Source organism: Myotis myotis, unplaced genomic scaffold, assembly GCF_014108235.1.
Source record: "Myotis myotis isolate mMyoMyo1 unplaced genomic scaffold, mMyoMyo1.p scaffold_m19_p_2, whole genome shotgun sequence".
Classification (NCBI taxonomy): Eukaryota; Metazoa; Chordata; class Mammalia; order Chiroptera; family Vespertilionidae; genus Myotis; species Myotis myotis.
The window spans coordinates 192,982,597-193,000,875 of NW_023416324.1; the positions used below are offsets into that span (position 1 = coordinate 192,982,597).

Here is an 18,279-nt window from a genome sequence, read left to right on the forward strand (position 1 = left end):
GCCTGGTCGACCAATCGGCGAGCCAGGCTGGCGGCGATGGGCGTGGCCTCGGCGCCGGGGCCCTCAGATCGAGGCCGCCTCCCCCTCTCAGCCGGCAGCACATTCCGCCGCGGTTGCCGCCGCCCGGCCCCGCAGTTGTCTTTGCTGGAGCTGCCGTCGTGCCGGGGTGAGGGCGGGGGGTGGGACGGGTGGGGAGCGGAGAAGGCCGCGGCTGAAGCAGGTGACAGAGGAGGAAGGAAGCGGCGGCGCGGCGAGCGCAGCAGCTCAGGCGGCGGCCCGGTTCCTGGGAGTGTCGGTGCGGCGTGGTGGTTGGGGCGGATCCCGCGGGGCCCGGGCGGGGGAAGGAGTCACCGGCCCGGCCATGGCGGACAACGAGAAACTGGACAACCAACGGCTCAAGAATTTCAAGAACAAAGGCCGCGACTTGGAGGTAAACTCGGGGGCGCCGGCGGGGTGGGGGCCGTGGACCTCGGACTGATCTCCGCCGGGACTTCGAGTTTGGGGAGTAGGGGCGGGAGCCGTCGCCGGGCCGCGGGGGAATGGCGCTGGGGGCCGGCCCGTCCGTGACGCCTTTGCTAACGCGCCGGGAAGTTTGTGTCGGGCCTGGTCCGCCTCCGCGGGGAAGCGAGGTGCCGGGGGACGGCCGGCGCGGCCTAGGCCTGCCCGGCGGAGCCGGTCCGGCGCGGGTGTGAGGGGCTGGGCCGCGCCGCGGGGACGCCGGGCGCGGCGAGTGCGGAGGAGGCGGGTGTGCGCCGCGCCTCTTCGGCCCCGGCGCGGCCCCATCCCGGCAGCCGCGGAGATTGGGGCTCGGACTCTGGCACCGGCATTCGGTGCCCCGGGAAGGAGTGCGGTGGCGGGTAGGGGGATAGGGGGCGGCGAGCGTGTGGCGACCGAGGGGGGCTCGGAACTTCCTCGGCGAGGCCCGAGGCCTCTCCACTTGAAGGCATTTTTTTCCTGGTCCTCCCCACTCCCATTTTACCTCTGCCTCCTCCCGGTATCTAAACTACAGGAGTCAACTTCGGTTTTTAAAAAAACGCCCCCGGCGTGAGGGGCCATCCCGGTGATGCTAAAACTGCCTTCCTGCGGCCTCTGTTTTCCTGTGGACACAGCGGATTCAAGATGTGGCTCACGGGGTGCCCTTTTCCAGGCAAAGGATGCCCCTTGTTTCAGCTTGCTCACAAACCTCTTTGCCCCCTCCCGCGAGACCACCAGCTGCATTCTGACATGTGAAGTCCAAAGGGCTATGAAAGCTTTCATCCTCTGGTCTGCGGTATCCTTTCCCTCCACCTGCCGGGGATGGCAGTGGGGGATGGGGCGGGCTGTGGAAAGGCACCATCGCATTTTGTTATTTTAAAGGGGGCGGGGGGGGGGGGGGTGACGACGACCCACCGACTTTAATTAACACGTATAGCTGCTCCCGAGGTCCTTAGGCTACATAAGGTGTGTGGGTTAAACACACCCCACACAGATTTTTGATACATTTCTTCCCTGCAGTGTAAGAGTTTAGATATATAGGGTTTGGTGGGTTTTTTTTAAAAAATCCATTCTGTATCTGAATCGGAAGTTTTTATGAGAAAGTGGTACAGTAATATTTTTATGTTGTTCCTCTGTACTTTTTTTTTTATGCTGAGATGTTCAAATTCCCATCACCCCTCTTTGAACTTTACCCATTTGCTTGACTGAAATAGTAACTTTTTGGGGGCTTTCCACAGAGCCATTTGATCTCAAAGGTAGTTTGTGCTGTCTTCATGGGTTTCATAGTTTGAGAAACAATTCAATAGCTTGGACTAGGCTAGTCTCTGTTTTAAAGTTAAAATGGGGGGGGGAGGGGGAGGTGTCACAAATGACAAAACTTAAAAACATAAATACAGTTACAAAATCCAGAAAAATGGCAATTAGGTGCTTGACAAATTCTTTTCCCTCCATTTTAAGCTACATTTTTAAAAAATATATATTATTGTTGATTTCAGAGAGGAAGGGAGGAGAGAGAAATAGAAACATCAAAGATGAGAGAGAAACATTGATTGACTGCCTCCTGCACACCTCCCAGTGGGAATCAAGCCTGCAACCCAGGCATGTGTCCTTGACCATAATCGAACCCTGGACCCTTCAGTCCACAGGCTGATGTTCTGTCCACTGAGCCAGACGGGCTAGGGCTTGCCTACATTTTTTAATTGATACATAATTGTTACAGTTCACCCATTTAAAGTGTTTTTTGTTGTTTTCACAGAGTTGTGCAATTAACAGTACAATCACTTTTAGAACATTTTTATCACCCCAGAAAGAAACCCTAGCAGTCATTAGCAGTCACTCTGCATTTCCCATTCACTCTTTGTCTTTTAAGGTTTGCCTGTTCTGAACATATACATATATATATAAAAATAAAAGGCTAATATGCTAAGTGTGCAACCGACCAACTGGTTGCTATGACACGCACTGACCACCAGGGGCCAGGAGCTGCCGAGTTGCAGTGATTTGGCAACAGCTGTTTTCGGGTGACACACCACGAAACCATAGAGGAGGGAGCCCGATTCCTCGCAGGGCCACGTGATTCTACCTTCGGCTGTGGGTTATGTTGTTGCTGGGGCACTGTTGGTGCCAAATCTGGCTTAATGCACACCTTCTAATTAATTTCCTTTCAATGTACACAAATCTGTGCACTAGCCCTCCTATCCTATATAATAAAAGGCTAATATACAAATCGACCGAACTGCGGAACGACTGGTTGCTATGATGCACACTGACCGCCAGGGGGCAGACGCTCAACGCAGGAGCTGCCCCCTGGTGGTCAGTGAGCTCCCACAGGGGGAGCACCACTCGGCCAGAAGCCGGGCTCACGGCTGGTGAGCGCAGCGGCGGTAGCGGGAGCCTCTAGTTTTATATAAATGGAGATACACAATATGTGATCTTTTGTGGCTGGCTGGCTTTCAGGTAGCACCATTTTTTTTAAGGTTCACACAGTAACAAGAATGTATCAGTGCTTCATTCCTTTTATAGCTGAACTAGGGGCCTGGTGCATGAATTCGTACTCCAGTGGGGTCCCTTGGCCTGGCCTATGGGATCGGGCTGACACCGGCTCTCCAACATCCCCCAAGGGGGTCCCAGATTGCAAGAGGGCGCAGGCCAGGTCGAGGGACCCCACCAATGCACAGTCGGGGCTGGAGAGGGACATGGGAGGTTGGCCAGCCGGGGTGGGACCGTGGGAGGGTTCCAGGGTGTGTCCAGCCCGTCTCGCTCAGTCCCAATCAGCCAGACCCCAGCAGCAAGCTAACTGATCAGTCAGAGCATCTGCTCCCTTGGTGGTCAGTGCATGTCATAGCTATTGGTCAACCAGTCGACTGTCTGCCCCCTGTGGTCATTGCACGTCATAGCAACTGGTTGACCAGTCAACTCTGCCCCCTGGTGGTCAGCGCACATCATAGTGAGCAGTTGAGCGGCCTTAGCATATCATTAGCATATTACACTTTGATTTGTTGAACGGATGACTGGACACAACATAGTAGGCTTTTATTATATAGGATAATATTATACTGTATGGATATGCAACATTTTGTTTATTCATCAGTTGATGGACATTTGCATTGTTTCCACTTTTTTTTTTCTGTTATGCATAATGCTGCTATGAACATACACATTTTTGTGTGGACCTATGTTTTCATTTTTCTTTGGTTGTATACCTAGGAATAGACTTACTGGTTGGTACACGTGTAACTTTATGTGTAACATTTTGTGGATTGACAGACTTTTCTTAAGTGATCCTTATTTTTTTTAATTGATGTTCCCCTTTACTGAGTATCTCTTATTTAGTCAAAATAAGACTAAGAGCTGATTCTGCATTAGAACAATATTATAATATATAGTTTCTGAAATAACTAAAAATACACCCATTAAGCAGAATTTTTCTTTTTGAGATGTTCATAGTGCCTTATGGGCATCTTTTACTAACTTTGATAGCCTTGTGTGTACATTAGAATAGGAATATTTTCAGCTAAGGAAATGACAAATTACTGTAATGGAAAGTCATACTTTCTCCTCATTTGTGACTTACTCCAAGTCTCACATGCCTGTATTGATATAGAAACATCTTTTATTATCCTTAGAGCACACTAGGATGGCCTATTTTATGTATTTGTTAATTACATATATGTCTGTGTCTCTCGGAACACTTAATTATGCACATTTCTAAATATGGTTCTATGTTGTACTACAGCAAATTTTAAGGCAGTACTGTTTTTTGGGTTGTTTGTAATGACATCATCTGTTTCATTGAAAAGTCTCGCAAGAAGAATGAACCAGTGCTGTCCAGTGAATTTTATTTAATCCAGTATTACCATTGCAACATGTAATGAATGTTCAAAAATGAAATCGTTTATATTTTTTCATACTAAGTCTTCAAAATCTAGTTCATATTTTACACATACATCTATCTCAGTTTGGACAAGCTATTTATCAGGTGCTTAATAGCTGCCTGTGGCTGTCTACCTTATTGGACAGCACAGATATAGAATATAGCATATAGAGTGAAGTAATTGTAGCATTTTTTGGTTTATGATCTAACATTCTTTCAAAATTATGAAGAGTACAAAGTCCTAGAGTTTCGTTTAATCTGATCTCTAACTTTGTGACCTTGGGAAAATCAGACTTAGGGTTCTTCTTTCTCTAAAACAAGAGGTACTGTTTCATGAGTGTCGTGTAGTTTAATAGGTTGTTAGGAAGATGCCTAGCAATTCTCTGAGCATTTTATCACTTTCAGCTTTTCTCCTTGAGAGGAAGAAAGAGGGTTTAAAAGGATTCTGTGTGACTTTTTCTTTTACTCCTTTATTTGCAATTGCCTCTTGTTTTTTTTCCTCTGTCTTCATATATAATTTAAGTTGAGCTTAAAATTAATGGGGAAAGTTTTTAAAGAGAAACATCTTATTGCTTATTGAAGAGTATTTTTGGCACAAGGAATCAGTGACTTTCCTAAAGTCATAATTTCTAAGTCATTGAGTCAAAACTTATTCATGGCTTCCAATCTCATATTTATTCCTATCTTTGATTCAGCCATACTGGCTCCTCCAAATGGGTCATGCTAACTTCTTGAGAGAGAAAAGCACCAAATAAGGCATATGTCAGTATCCATTTAAAATAATTTACAGGAACTGTCAGATTATATCCAATCTTGGCTTCTTTAATGTAGAGGATTATCATTATTAGTTTGAGAATAGTAACTATAAGAAGGATATGCACAGTGCAACACAGGAAATGGTTAGTGACCAAACTTCAAATAAAAATTTGTCAGGATAAAGCAAATTAAGCTCATCCAGTTTGGAGGGCGGGGGGAGGTTGGTTGTTGGTTTTGTTTTTAATCCTTACCTGAGGATATGTTTTTCATTGATTCCTAAGAGAGAAAAACGACGACTGGTTGGCTCCCGCACTCTCCCGACTGACCCAGAATCAAATCTGAGGCTCTTCGGTGCATGGTGCACAGGAAGAGCTCTAACCAAGTGAGCTACACAGTCCAGGGCACATCTAGTTTATGTTTTAAAAGTAGAGAGGGATTTCTCTAGTAGACTTTCTAATAAACCTACATAATTTTTATAGAAGTTCTGAGAGTATCCAGTTATGAAAGTATCCAGGTTTGAATAGAACATAAATTATGTTCAGAGAATAATTAGATCTTTTTTAAAAATACATATTTTATTAATTTTTTTTTACGGAGAGGAAGGGAGAGGGATAGAGAGTTAGAAACATCGATGACAGATAAACATAGATCATCTGCCTCCTGCACACTCCTTACTGGGGATGTGCCCACAACCAAGGTACATGCCCTTGACCGGAATCTAACCTGGGACCCTTCAGTCCGCAGGCCAACACTCTATCCAATTAGGGCAAGAATAATTAGATCTTATAAACACACAGCTTCAAGGAAAAAAACTCACCCTGAATACAAACGAATATTAAAATACTGGAAACTTGATTGTCCACACAACATAAAATATGAAGTCAACTTGAACTTAAAAAAAAAATAGTTTCTTGAGGAAACTATTGAATTGATCAGCTTGAATTGATAGCTTGAATTGATCAGCTATTTTGTTTAGAAATGGCCTTGGTCACAAGAATAGGCATATAGATCAATGGAATAGAATAGAGAGCCCAGAAATCGGCCCGAACCAATATGCTCAATTAATATTTGACAAAGGAGGCAAGAACATACAATGGAGCCAAGATAGTCTCTTCAATAAATGGTGTTGGGAAAATTGGACAGATATATGCAAGAAAATGAAACTAGACCACCAACTTACACCATACACAAAAATAAACTCAAAATGGATAAAGGACTTAAATGTACGACAGGAAACCATAAAAATTCTAGAAGAATCCAAAGGCAACAAAATCTCAGACATATGCCGAAGCAATTTCTTCACTGATACAGCTCCTAGGGCACTTGAAACGAAAGAGAAAATGAACAAATGGGACTACATCAAAATAAAAAGCTTCTGCACAGCAAAAGAAACCATCAACAAAACAACGAGAAAACCCACTGTGTGGGAAAACATATTTGCCAATGTCATATCTGATAAGGGCCTAATCTCCAAAATTTATAGGGAACTCATACAACTTAACAAAAGGAAGATAAACAATCCAATCAAAAAATGGGCAAAGGACCTAAATAGACACCTTTCAAAAGAGGACATTCAGACAGCCAAGAGACATATGAAAACATGCTCAAAGTCACTAATCATCCGAGAGATGCAAATCAAAACAACAATGAGGTACCATCTCACACCTGTCAGACTGGCTATCATCAACAAATCAACAAACGACAAGTGCTGGAGAGGATGTGGAGAAAAAGGAACACTTGTGCACTGCTGGTGGGAATGCAGACTGGTGCAGCCACTATGGAAGACAGTATGGAGTTTCCTTAAAAAACTGAAAATGGAACTCCCATTTGACCCTGTGATCCCACTTCTAGGAATATATCCCAAGAAACCAGAAACACCAATCAGAAAGGATATATGCACCCCTATGTTCATAGCAGCACAATTCACCATAGCTAAGATCTGGAAACAGCCTAAGTGCCCATCAGTAGATGAATGGATTAGAAAACTGTGGTACATCTACACGATGGAATACTATGGTGCTCTAAAAAGGAAGGAACTCTTACCATTTGCAACGTCATGGATGGAACTGGAGAGCATTATGCTAAGTGAAATAAGCCAGTCAATGAAGGAAAAATACCACATGATCTCACTCATTCATAGATAATAGAGACCATTATAAACTTTTGAACAATAATAGATACAGAGGCAGAGCTGCCTCAAACAGATTGTCAAACTGCAGCAGGAAGGCCGGGGAGGGTTGCGGGGCAGGAGGTAGGGGGGTAAGAGATCAACTAAAGGACTTGTATGCATGCATATAAGCATAACCTGTGGACATAAGACATTGGGGGATAGGGGAGGCTAGGGGACTGTCTAGGGCGGGGGGATAAAATGGACACATATGTAATACCCTTTGTAATACTTTAAGCAATAAAAAATAATAAAAAAATAAAAAATCAAAAAAAAAAAAAAAAAAAGAAATGGCCTTGGTGATTTGTTAAGTTGTACAGAGTGAAAAGCATTGTTAAGCAATTAAGTCTTATTAACTTTTAGAGGCTGACCTCTCTCATCACAAATCATGGAACATATTTACTATACTTAAAATAACTACTGTCTAATTTTTCATATAATAGTCCAAGCATGTAACATTATGAAACATTTGATAGAAATATAGTTCAAAATTAAATTATTGTTTTCATGCGTCCTGTCAGTTTTCCCAGTTTACAAGGCAACCAATTTCAGAATTGCTTCATTGAAAATTTCTTAAGCGATAACAAGATGTCTTTCATAGTCACTAGTATGTCAAATGAATATTCAAGATTAGAAGAATTGTAGGAGTGATTTAGCTTTAAAGAATGAAACTAGAAAAAATGTGTAAGTAGTTTTTAAACATTGATTCCTAATACCTGATAGTGGTTATGGGTCCTTAAAATGTTTTTAAATGTTTACTGGAAAAGCATTCATCTACTTTAGGCCAATAATAACAATGAGAGCTTATGAAATCTAACCTTGAATGATGATTTTGGTACTTGCTGGCTTAGTCTTGGAACAGAGGAGAAATGGGATCAAAGGGAACTCTTTGAGTATCTCTTATATATGCTTTTAATTGTATTCTCATTTCTCTCAGTCTTATAAGCAGAAATTCTTAATCTTATAGAAAAAAAACTCTAGAGTTAAGAGACTTAATAGCATAACATTCAAGGGAATGATTTTAATTCACGTGTGCCAAAGTCTGTACTGTTTATATTGTGCCATGTTACCTCCAACTTCTCTCAGCCTTAATACAGATCTCAAAGTTGATTAAAAGGTTCCATGTAAAAGCATCTAGCATAGTCCCTGGGGTATAAAAGGTATTCAGTGTTTCCTTTTTTCCCAGGGTGATTTTTAGAAATCAATGTATCATTTGTGGGCTTTAAATTCTAGGGAACACAATCCATATACTAAGCTTACCCTTTAGGTTTACTAAAAGACAGGGCTAGGGAAGACTCCTTTCTATTACTAATTATTAAAAGTAGAGAGGGATTTCTCTAGTAGACTTTCTAATAAACCTACATAATTTTTATAGAAGTTCTATAAAAGTTATAGAAGTTATAGGGAAGACTCCTTTCTATTACTCTATTATTAATATGAGAACAATATTTATATTAGCACACACTAAATGCCAATATATATACGTGCTTGTAATGGTCTTAGTTCAGAAGTTTTCAAAGCTTTAGGATCAAGAACTGTTTATACTGTTAAAAATTAAGAATCTAAAAGAGTTTTGTGCATTCTCCCAATGCACCATTTTAGAAATGAAAACTTAAGAATTTAAAAAATTAGCTCATATAAAAATAATAATAAAGCTATTTTATATAAATATAAGTTTCTAATGAAAAATGACTTATTTTCCAAAACCCCTAAAATTTGATGGGAAGACTGGCCATGTTTAACTTTTTTTTTTTTTCCAGGTATCAATATTTGACTCAGAAATAACTAGCTAGCTGGATTCTCCTATGTCTAAATTTAGTCTTGAGGTATGCTGTTTTGGTTGAAGTATATGAAGAATATCCAAGTTGGAAAGGGGAGGCAGTTGAAAAAGCAGTGCTTTAATAGCCGTTTTAGATAATTATGAGAATTACTCTTTGATACTATAACATAACTTCACAAGTAGTAGTTTCTTCAAGGTTAGTTGCAATTTGCAATTTGAAGCCACATCAGAGAACTTGTCTTACTGTTACATTGAAATTCATTTCTTGCATTTGGTATCTTTTACTCATGTTTGATTTTATAACATCATGTATTGGTCATTTGGAAAATATTAGTTCATTGAGTTATATAGCTCTTCCAAATGCTGATACATTTTTATTATATAATGGAAATCCACAATTGTTAATGTCACCACATGGTTCATCAGAAAAATCTTAAATATTGGGAATCTGTCAAGCTCACAGTGGTGGATACAAGTTCTTTAAAAATCTTATTTTCACTTGAAAGCTCAACTTTTATTATTAACAATAAATACTGTAAGTTGTTTCCTTGAAGCCAAAGCTCACTTTGCTCATTTTTGTGGAAACATCTGCCAGGCACTGTCTGAGTGACCATAATTTGTCGCTCTTGCAAGTAAAAGTGGTTTTCCATGAAAACAATGGCCAGTTCAATTCTCAGCTCATACAATTGCACAAATACTTTTTCCTTGAGACAGTCATCCTATTCCAGAAGTGCATATGCTGCAAAAGTTGTTTATGTGTAGTCCATATTTTATCACAAAATTTTAGAAAGAAAAAGTTCGGGGGGAGGGGGGGGGCCTTGTTTTTTTTAAGCTGAAATACAGTGACTACTAATATAGCTTGGTGATATTGTTTTAATTCATGCTAAAGCACCCACTGAGTTTCATTGTACTGCAAATGTTAAACACAATAAGGAAGTATTAGTAGTAATATTTTGAAATAGTTTTGATCTTGACCCTCTGAAAAGGTCTCAGTGTCCCCACAGGGGCCCATTGACTGCCATTTTTGTTTATTATTGTTGCTTCTGTTACTAGTGACCATCAAGTTATTACGGTTCTTAAGGCTTGATAGTATTACAGTTAAAGAACATGGACTGTGGAGTTACATCTGGATTTGAACCCTTATTCCTCCATTTAGTAGATATGGAAGTGACCCTAAGAATTCCTGGCATATAGTACCTACAGAGTGAAAGGAAGCTCTTTGTATTTCTACCAACTTGCTTCATCATGCATTATATCCCAATAACACCACCAACATCACCACCATGTTCCCTGTTAGAGTAGCATTTTGTTTGCAATTCCTTTTCTAAGGTGTGCGCCATAATTCAAATCACATCACATGAATTGGGGAAGGCTTCCTTTTCCCTTCATTAGCACTCGAGTGAAAGCCTACTTTCTCCTCTGTGCTTTAACCAAATTGTTTCAAAATTGCTAGTCTGACTTCATTTTTCTAATTCTGTGTTATAAGTAAATTAGTAAATACTTTATGTACATTTTGTAACTTTTCCCAGAAGATTATAGATTTAACCAGAAAATAGCTCTAATTCACAATGAACAATGATCTAAGGTCATAGACATGTGCTGGTAATACAAGAATAGCTTGACTATCTTAAATACTAAACTTATTTCTATTACTGTTTATTTACATTAGAACAAAATTTGATTAGTTTTCACTTTTACTCCAAATTTAATTTACATTCAACTTAAAAATTACATCTTCAGTAAAGGTTATATTTTGGCAAACCTGGAATTTCATTAAATTTTTATTCACTAAAGTCACAATCCTAAAATAATGTGGTGTGTCATAATTTGGTGATAGACTATGAATCGCTTTCTAATATTAAAGGAAAAAAAGGCCTACCTCAGTTTTTCTGTTCTTCAATGTAATCTTTAGTTACTCATATCTACTCTTAATACTTGTTTTCTTTTTTATAGCTTTGTTTGTTTGTTTCTTAAATTAGGTGTTACTTACATTTATTTATAGTAGTTGTATCCTGAAAGACCTAGAGGTAGTCCCTACTTGGTTATATTAAATGAACATATCCTGTTTGCCACCCATCCTACCTATTTACCCTGGGCCTCTTTAGCCACTTTCCACAGCTATTCCTGGTCCAGGAATACAAGCAAAGATTTTTATTTAAGATTTTCAAATAATGGTTACATCATTCTTGGTTCTCTAGTAAGTATGAAAGCCAGTGTTTTCTGGCTTTCTTTAGATTAGTGGCATTAAGGATACCATGAACTCTTTTTTTCCATAATGTTGATATTGAAAGTTAGGTTTGATAGCTTTAGGCTGAAAGCGCTGACTTTTTAATGTTATGTAGTTATGTTTTAGGGAACAGAAACCTAGCTGAAATTAATTTAAGTATAATAGGGGAATCTGGCTCTCATAACTTTTGTAAGTCCACTGCCACAGCTGGCATTAATTGTAAGAGTACTAGTGGAAGTCTGAAGGACTCTGATTGAACAAGGTTTGATTGCATGCTTAGACCTGAATTAATTGCTGTGGGCAAAAGAATGTGGTTCTGTGATTGGCTAGCACAAGGTCATGTGCCATTTGTCCAGCTGTGTATGTGTGTTCACACATGTGTGTTGGAGATTGGGATTGGGAAAGGTGTTGAAACCACCATTAAAACCAGGTTTTCCAAATGAATGAGGAATCTTAGAGTAAAGAAGAAAGGAAGAAAAAATGTATTGAAAACAAAATTATGAAGTACTACCATCCAGTACAGATGTAGAATGGTTCCCTATTTTGCCTTTGAATATTATGTGAAGATGTTCTTTGTATTACAAATCTATCTGTAGAAATGAGTTCATTGTTGATCAACTTTTTCCTCAAACATCTTATATCAAAGTGTTTGCATTTTTTCTCTTAATGTCTTGAACAGTTTTTTCCAATTCTCTTTTGTTCTCCAGCTTTAAAACAGTAACAGTATTCTCTTTAAATTATGAAAAAGCTTGTTTAGGGCCAATGAACAAATAAAAGATATGATCAATATCATTAGTCATTGAGGAAATGTATCTCAAAACCATAATGATACCACTTCACACTTACTAAGATGGCTGTAATCAAAAGACAAACACTAACAAGTGATGGTGAGGATGTGGAGAAAATGGAACCCTTACACATGGCTGATGGGAATGTAAAATGGTGGTACCACTTTGGAATGCAGGTTGGCATAAACTCAAAAAGTTTAATGGCAATTACACTTCTAGGTATAAACCCAAGAGACTTGCAAACAAGTGTCTGCACAAAAACTTGTACATGAATGTTCGTAGTAGTCTTACGCATTATAGCCAAAACATGGAAACAACCCAAATGTCCATCACCTGATGAATGAGTAAAGAAAATGTGGCACATCCATACAATGGAATATTATTCTGCCATAAAAGGAAATACTGCTACATGCAACAACATGGATGAATCTTGAAAACATTTTGCCAATCACAAAAGCAAAAACACCTGGCAGGCCGGATAAATGTTTTCGGCGGGTCGCTTGTGGCCCGCGGGCCGTAGTTTGAGGACCCCTGGTCTAGTCTTTCCTGTATTGAATTTATTTGTTCAGCTTCTGTGTCCGAGGTTCTTATGTAAGCAGTCAGGATAGAGCAAGAAATAGCATGGGCTAAATCTTGTTCTTATGAAGTTTATATTCTGGCAGGTCAAGTTTTCTCAGATTACTGCTCTAAATTGATCTTGTAGGGATATTCAACCACTATGAGCAAGAGTTGTAGTAGATCCCTTATCTTGCCTTACTAACCTGAGTACCTCAAATTTGAAAGGAAAGGATGTTCAACAAATGGTTGGTGTTCAATAACTCTTCCCTTGATATTTGTGGAAAAGCTTGATTTTTATAATGGGAAGAACTATGGTTGCATCTCATTGGCTATATATCATTAGAAAACCTTAATAGTAATGATTTAATTTCAATATCTAGAAAATTAAAATCCCACCATAGTGGGTACTTGCTTTGATGGAAGTTTTTGAGAACGCAAGGAACACACTTATTCAGACTAGGTCAAATAAAGATGGGGTCTTAGGAAAATTAAGGGACCAATTCTCACGTTATTTAAGATACTTGAGGTAGGTGAGAGGAAATCACGTATCTTCTCTGTACTGCTCTCCCAGACACTAACTCAGCTACTGTTTTAAGTTTTCCAAATACTGCCTTAGACTTGATATTGGTATTAAATTACTGAGAAGAGAATCTGATTGAGCTAGTAAATTCAGTCCATGCTGAAGAGGATATTTTTTACTGCTGGTTTTTTTATGGCTTATCTTTACCATCACCCCCAGCTGGTAATGAGATGGGGGCTGTCTGTTGCTTGCATCTGCAACAGCTTCCCTAGAAAGAGAAGTTTCTCTTACACAAGATTACAAATTTACATTATTTAGTTGATGTCACTCCATTCTTTTCTGTTAACTTTTTACTCACTGTTGAAATCTGGAGCAAATCATTATTACCTTGATATAATCTCATCTCCATTCTGGTTACCTTGTTTCTGCTATTTCTCTTTTCTAATTTATAAAATAACCAAAGTGTTTCTTTTAAAAATAAATTAAATGGCACACACCTCTCTGCTTCAGTAGCTTCCCACCACATTTAGCTTTCAAACTCCTTACTGAGACCTTCAAGGCCTTTGCCAAATCTGGTTCCTGCCTACTTCTACCTCTCTCTCTAAATTTATTATCTCCCTTGGTTACTATACTCTCATTCATCATCTTTTAATTCCTCTAATTCTAACATAGAATTAGACCCTTCACACATGCAGATCTGACTGTCAGAATGCCCTCCCTAACCCCCCTTTATCTTCATTCCCTTTCACCTATATGGTTATTTCTCATCCTTTGAAGCTTTGGTATCATTTATTAGGCCATCCTGAACAAACTAATTGAAAACCCCCCTGTTGTTTACTTAAAAACACTTTGTTGCTAAAAAATACTAACTATAATCCAAGACTTCAGCAAGTTATACTCATTTTTGCTAGTGGAAGGTCTTGCATCGATGTTGATGAATACCCAATATCTGTGAAATTCTTGGGTGAGGATTTTTTAAGAATGAGGTATGCCTGTATCTGACCAGATTAATTCTTACCTTTTTAGTTTATAATCCCCCCATCTATATAGCTACATCTCAGATTCTTCTCCCACTTCAGGCAGGTAAACCCACCTTGCCTTTACCATTCATTCTCCTTTTCTGTCTTTGCTTTTATTGGACTCATACTATAAAAACCTTCTAGTCCTACTTTTACCTTGCCATTTCTTACTTACATTTCCAGGTTGAATTTAAGTGTCCAGGCTTCAGTTAAGTTTTTCTTCTTCGCACTGATTTATATTGGTTATTCCTTTTATTGAACTCTTATTTATTTTTGTACTCATATTTTGGTGTTTCCTCATATAAGATGTTTTTTACTTGTCATATATTTTATAGAGAAAAGATCTGACAAAAGAATATATATGATTTATACAGCAACAAATCAGGTAACCTGGATGAAATGGATAAATTCCTAGAAACACATAACCTACCAAGACTGAATCATGAAGAAATAGAAAAGCTGAACAGACCTATGACTAGTAAGGAGATAGAATCAGTAATCAAAAATCTCCCAACAAAAAAAACTCCAGGATGAGATGCCTTCACTGGTGATGCTACCAAACATTTAGAAGACCATTAAGTTGATCCCCCTCAAACTCTTTCCCAAAATGGAAGACAAGAGAACACTTCCAAACTCATTCTATGAGGTTATTATTACCCCGGTACTAAAGCCAGGCAAAGACACTGCATGAGACAACTAACTGCAGATCAATATCCCTGATGAATAGCATTGTAAATTTCATTCAAATTCATAAATAGCATTTTGAATTTTAACAGCATATTAAAAGGATTATACGCCATGACCAAGTGAGATTTATTCTTAGAATGCAAGGACAGTTCAATATATGAAATAAATCATTATAATATACCATAAATTAACAGAACAAAGGACAAAGTCACATGATCTCAATCGATATAGAAAAAGCATTTGACAAAATTTACTCTTTCATGATAAAAAACACTCAACAAACTCAGAAGAAAACGACCCGAACATAATATAGACCAGATAAGAAAAGCCCCAGCGGACATGATACTCACTAGCAGAAGACTGAAAGCTTTCATATAAGATCAGGAATAAGACAAGGATGCCCACTTCGACCTGGTGTGTTAAACAACATAGTTCTGAAAGGCCTAGCCAGAATAGTTAGGCAAGAAAAAGAAATAAAAGGCATTTAAATTAGAAAGGAAGTAAAAGTATCTGTGTTTGCAGATGACATGATCTTACATATAGAAAACCCTAAAGATCCCCACCCCCAAAAAAATAGACCTAATAAATGAGTCAGCAAAGTTACAGGACATAAAATCAGCATACACTAACAAAATATATCCTGAAGAGGAAATTGAGAAACAAGTGCATTTACAGTAGCATCTAAAAAAATAAAATATTTAGGAATAAACCTAACCAACAAAGTGAAAGCCTTTTACATAGAAAATTGCAAAATGCTGAAAGAGAAGACAAATGGGAAGACATCCTGTGTTAATGGATTGGAAGGTTAATTGTTAAATATCAGTACTACCTAAAATGATCTACAGATTTAATGCAGTCCCCATCAAATTCTTCATGACATTTTTTGCAGAAATAGAAAAGTTTATCCTAAAATTCATATGGAATCTCAAGGGGCCCTGAATAGTCAAAACAATCCTTAAAAAAAAAAAAGAAAGAAAAAGTTGGATTCTCTCACATCATTGATGTTTCTTTCTCTCCCTTCCTCTGTGAAATCAAGATAGTGTAGTGTAGTATAAAGAACACTGGACTGTGGCCAGCAAAATCTGAGCCTTGCTAGTGGGAAAGTCACCTGGGCCTCAGTGCCTTTCTCTATAAAATGAGACATTTTATATGTTTTCTATTATTTGCGGCTAAACATGCTATTTGTGTAGATTTTTCTGTAAGAAAACCATGAATTTGAATTGAGTATGTACATGTAACAGAAGGAAAACACTCTTTAATCTCTTTTCATATTTCATTTTAATCAGTTACTAGAGGCCCAGTGCACGAAATTCATGCACAGGGGAGAGGGGATGTTCCTCAGCCCAGCCTGCACCCTCTCCAATCCTGCCTGCCTGCCTTAATTGCCCCTAACCACTTCTGCCTGCGGGTCTGTTCACCCCTAATCACTCCCCTGCCAGCCTGATCGACGCCTAACTGCTCCCCTGCTGGCCCGGTCGCCCCTAACTGCCATCCCCTGCAGGCCTGGTCCCTCCCAACTGCCCTCCCCTGCAGGCCTTGTCCCTCCCAACTGCCCTTCCTTGCAGGCCTGATCGCCCACAACTGCCTTCCCCGGTTGGCCATCTTGTGTCCACATGTGAGTGGCCCATCTTGGAGTGATGGTCAATTTGCATATTACCTCTTTATTATATAGGATTATTTTACAAATGGAACAAAATGTTTTTCTTATCAGAGAATACACCAAATAAGCAAGGAAATCAGATTTCCTCACCAGTGGTAAAATAAAGCTTGGGTTCTGTTGACTTCCTTAATTGGTTGAATGTCATTTTGTTTCTTATTCTCCATAATTTTTCCTAATGTCTTTCCCATGTGTTGAATTTCCTTCAACCTGTCCTTCAGTTTGTGAAATTTTATTTCTTTTGAGAAGTACTCAAAATATTTGAAGAGAAATTATCATTCTTGCCAGCATTTGATCAGTCCCTTATAATTCATTCATTCAAAAAGAGAGTACTTTCCCTTTTGCTCATATAAAACCTAAATATGCATTTGTTTAGTATAACAGACTTCTCTCTTTTTTGTCCTTAATCACTTTCTATAAGTGATTCTGAACATTTACCTACTTTGGCTGTTTACCTGCATTGGCTGCCTTTCCCATCTCTGAGAAGGTTATATATGTGTCTCACTACACCTGTTGTCATTTCTTAACCATTATTCTTTATCTACCAGACACCTCCTCACCAACAACACATGCAAACATGCAATACACACACACACAAAGTTTATTTGTTGACTTAAGGCAAAAAATGGTGCCAGATGTGAAAACACTGAACAATTGTAGCAGAAAAATACTTTTCTCTATTATTCTCTCTAAGAATAAATCCACAGTTTGTGTAAGCATTTAAAATGTGTTTTATTGTCATAAATGTAAAGTTGGGGTTTATTTGCTAATCATATGCAATTTGACAGCATAACATATATACTGTTTGGAAAAGGCATGAATAAGCAGCATGATAGCTGCTGCTGGACAAGTCAAATGGAGCTGAATGGAGGGAGAAATAGGAAAGGAATGGAAAAAGCGACTTTTGTAGTTGTATAATTTAGCATTTTGGTTTACTGTATTTGTGTGTTGAACAAATATCATACTTACCAACTATGTTTAATGTGATGACCAATTGGGTTGAAAGCACCAATAACTCATTTTCTCTGAAAATGCTTAGGTTTGCTTTTTATGACAGGGATTTGGCTCCTTGACTTTCTACTCCTGGCTTCTGACAATTTTCAACAGATCCTGTATGTGCCATCTTTTGTCATTCTCTCTTTTTTGTATGTGCTATATTTTCTATCTGGAATGCCCGTCTCTAAATAAAGTTTCCATTCAGTCTTAAAGATTCAGCTTATATTTCATCTCTATTATTTAGTTTCTCTACTTATTAAATCAAGGAACATGTTTAGAATGGTGTTTGGCACCCAATATTTTCTAAATGTTAGCTCTTGTTACTATTTTATTATATTTCTGTGTCATAAGAGTACTAATTCCTTAAGGCCATAGATAAGCTGTATCACTAGTCCATTTTTATAATTTTAAAATGCTTGGCAAATAGATAACTAGTAAATATTTGAATGATTGAGTCAATATCTTTTCAGGAGGCCCTAAATAGTAGTACAGTAGTAATCCATATTGAGGGAGGAGGGATATGTATGTTTGTGTATTTATAACTTTTTAAAACATTTTATCGAGGTAGAATTTACCTTGTATAAAGCTCACTGATTTTGCCCACCAGTGTGGCTCAGTGGTTGAGCATTGACCTATGAGCCAGGAATTCTCAGTTCGATTCCTATCATTTTCTGTATGTATTACTGTAATTTTAAATTTATACTGAATAGGTCTAGGAAATGCAAGCATTCACAGGTCACCTGGAGTAAACAAATGCACATGGCTAGTACGTGGCT

At 38.8% G+C, this 18,279-nt stretch overlaps 1 protein-coding gene across 3 annotated transcripts in view; it reads left to right on the top strand.

Moving 5' to 3' along the window:
* The first annotated feature begins 218 nt into the window (after positions 1–218).
* KPNA4 (karyopherin subunit alpha 4) overlaps positions 219–18,279 on the top strand; it is a 52,252-nt gene continuing 34,191 nt past the window's right edge. For all 3 annotated transcript variants that reach the window (XM_036352672.1, XM_036352674.1, XM_036352675.1), the window contains exon 1: positions 219–430. In XM_036352672.1, coding sequence (XP_036208565.1) covers positions 362–430 — 69 coding nt within the window. In that variant the 5' untranslated portion in view covers positions 219–361. The remainder of the gene's footprint in view (positions 431–18,279) is intronic.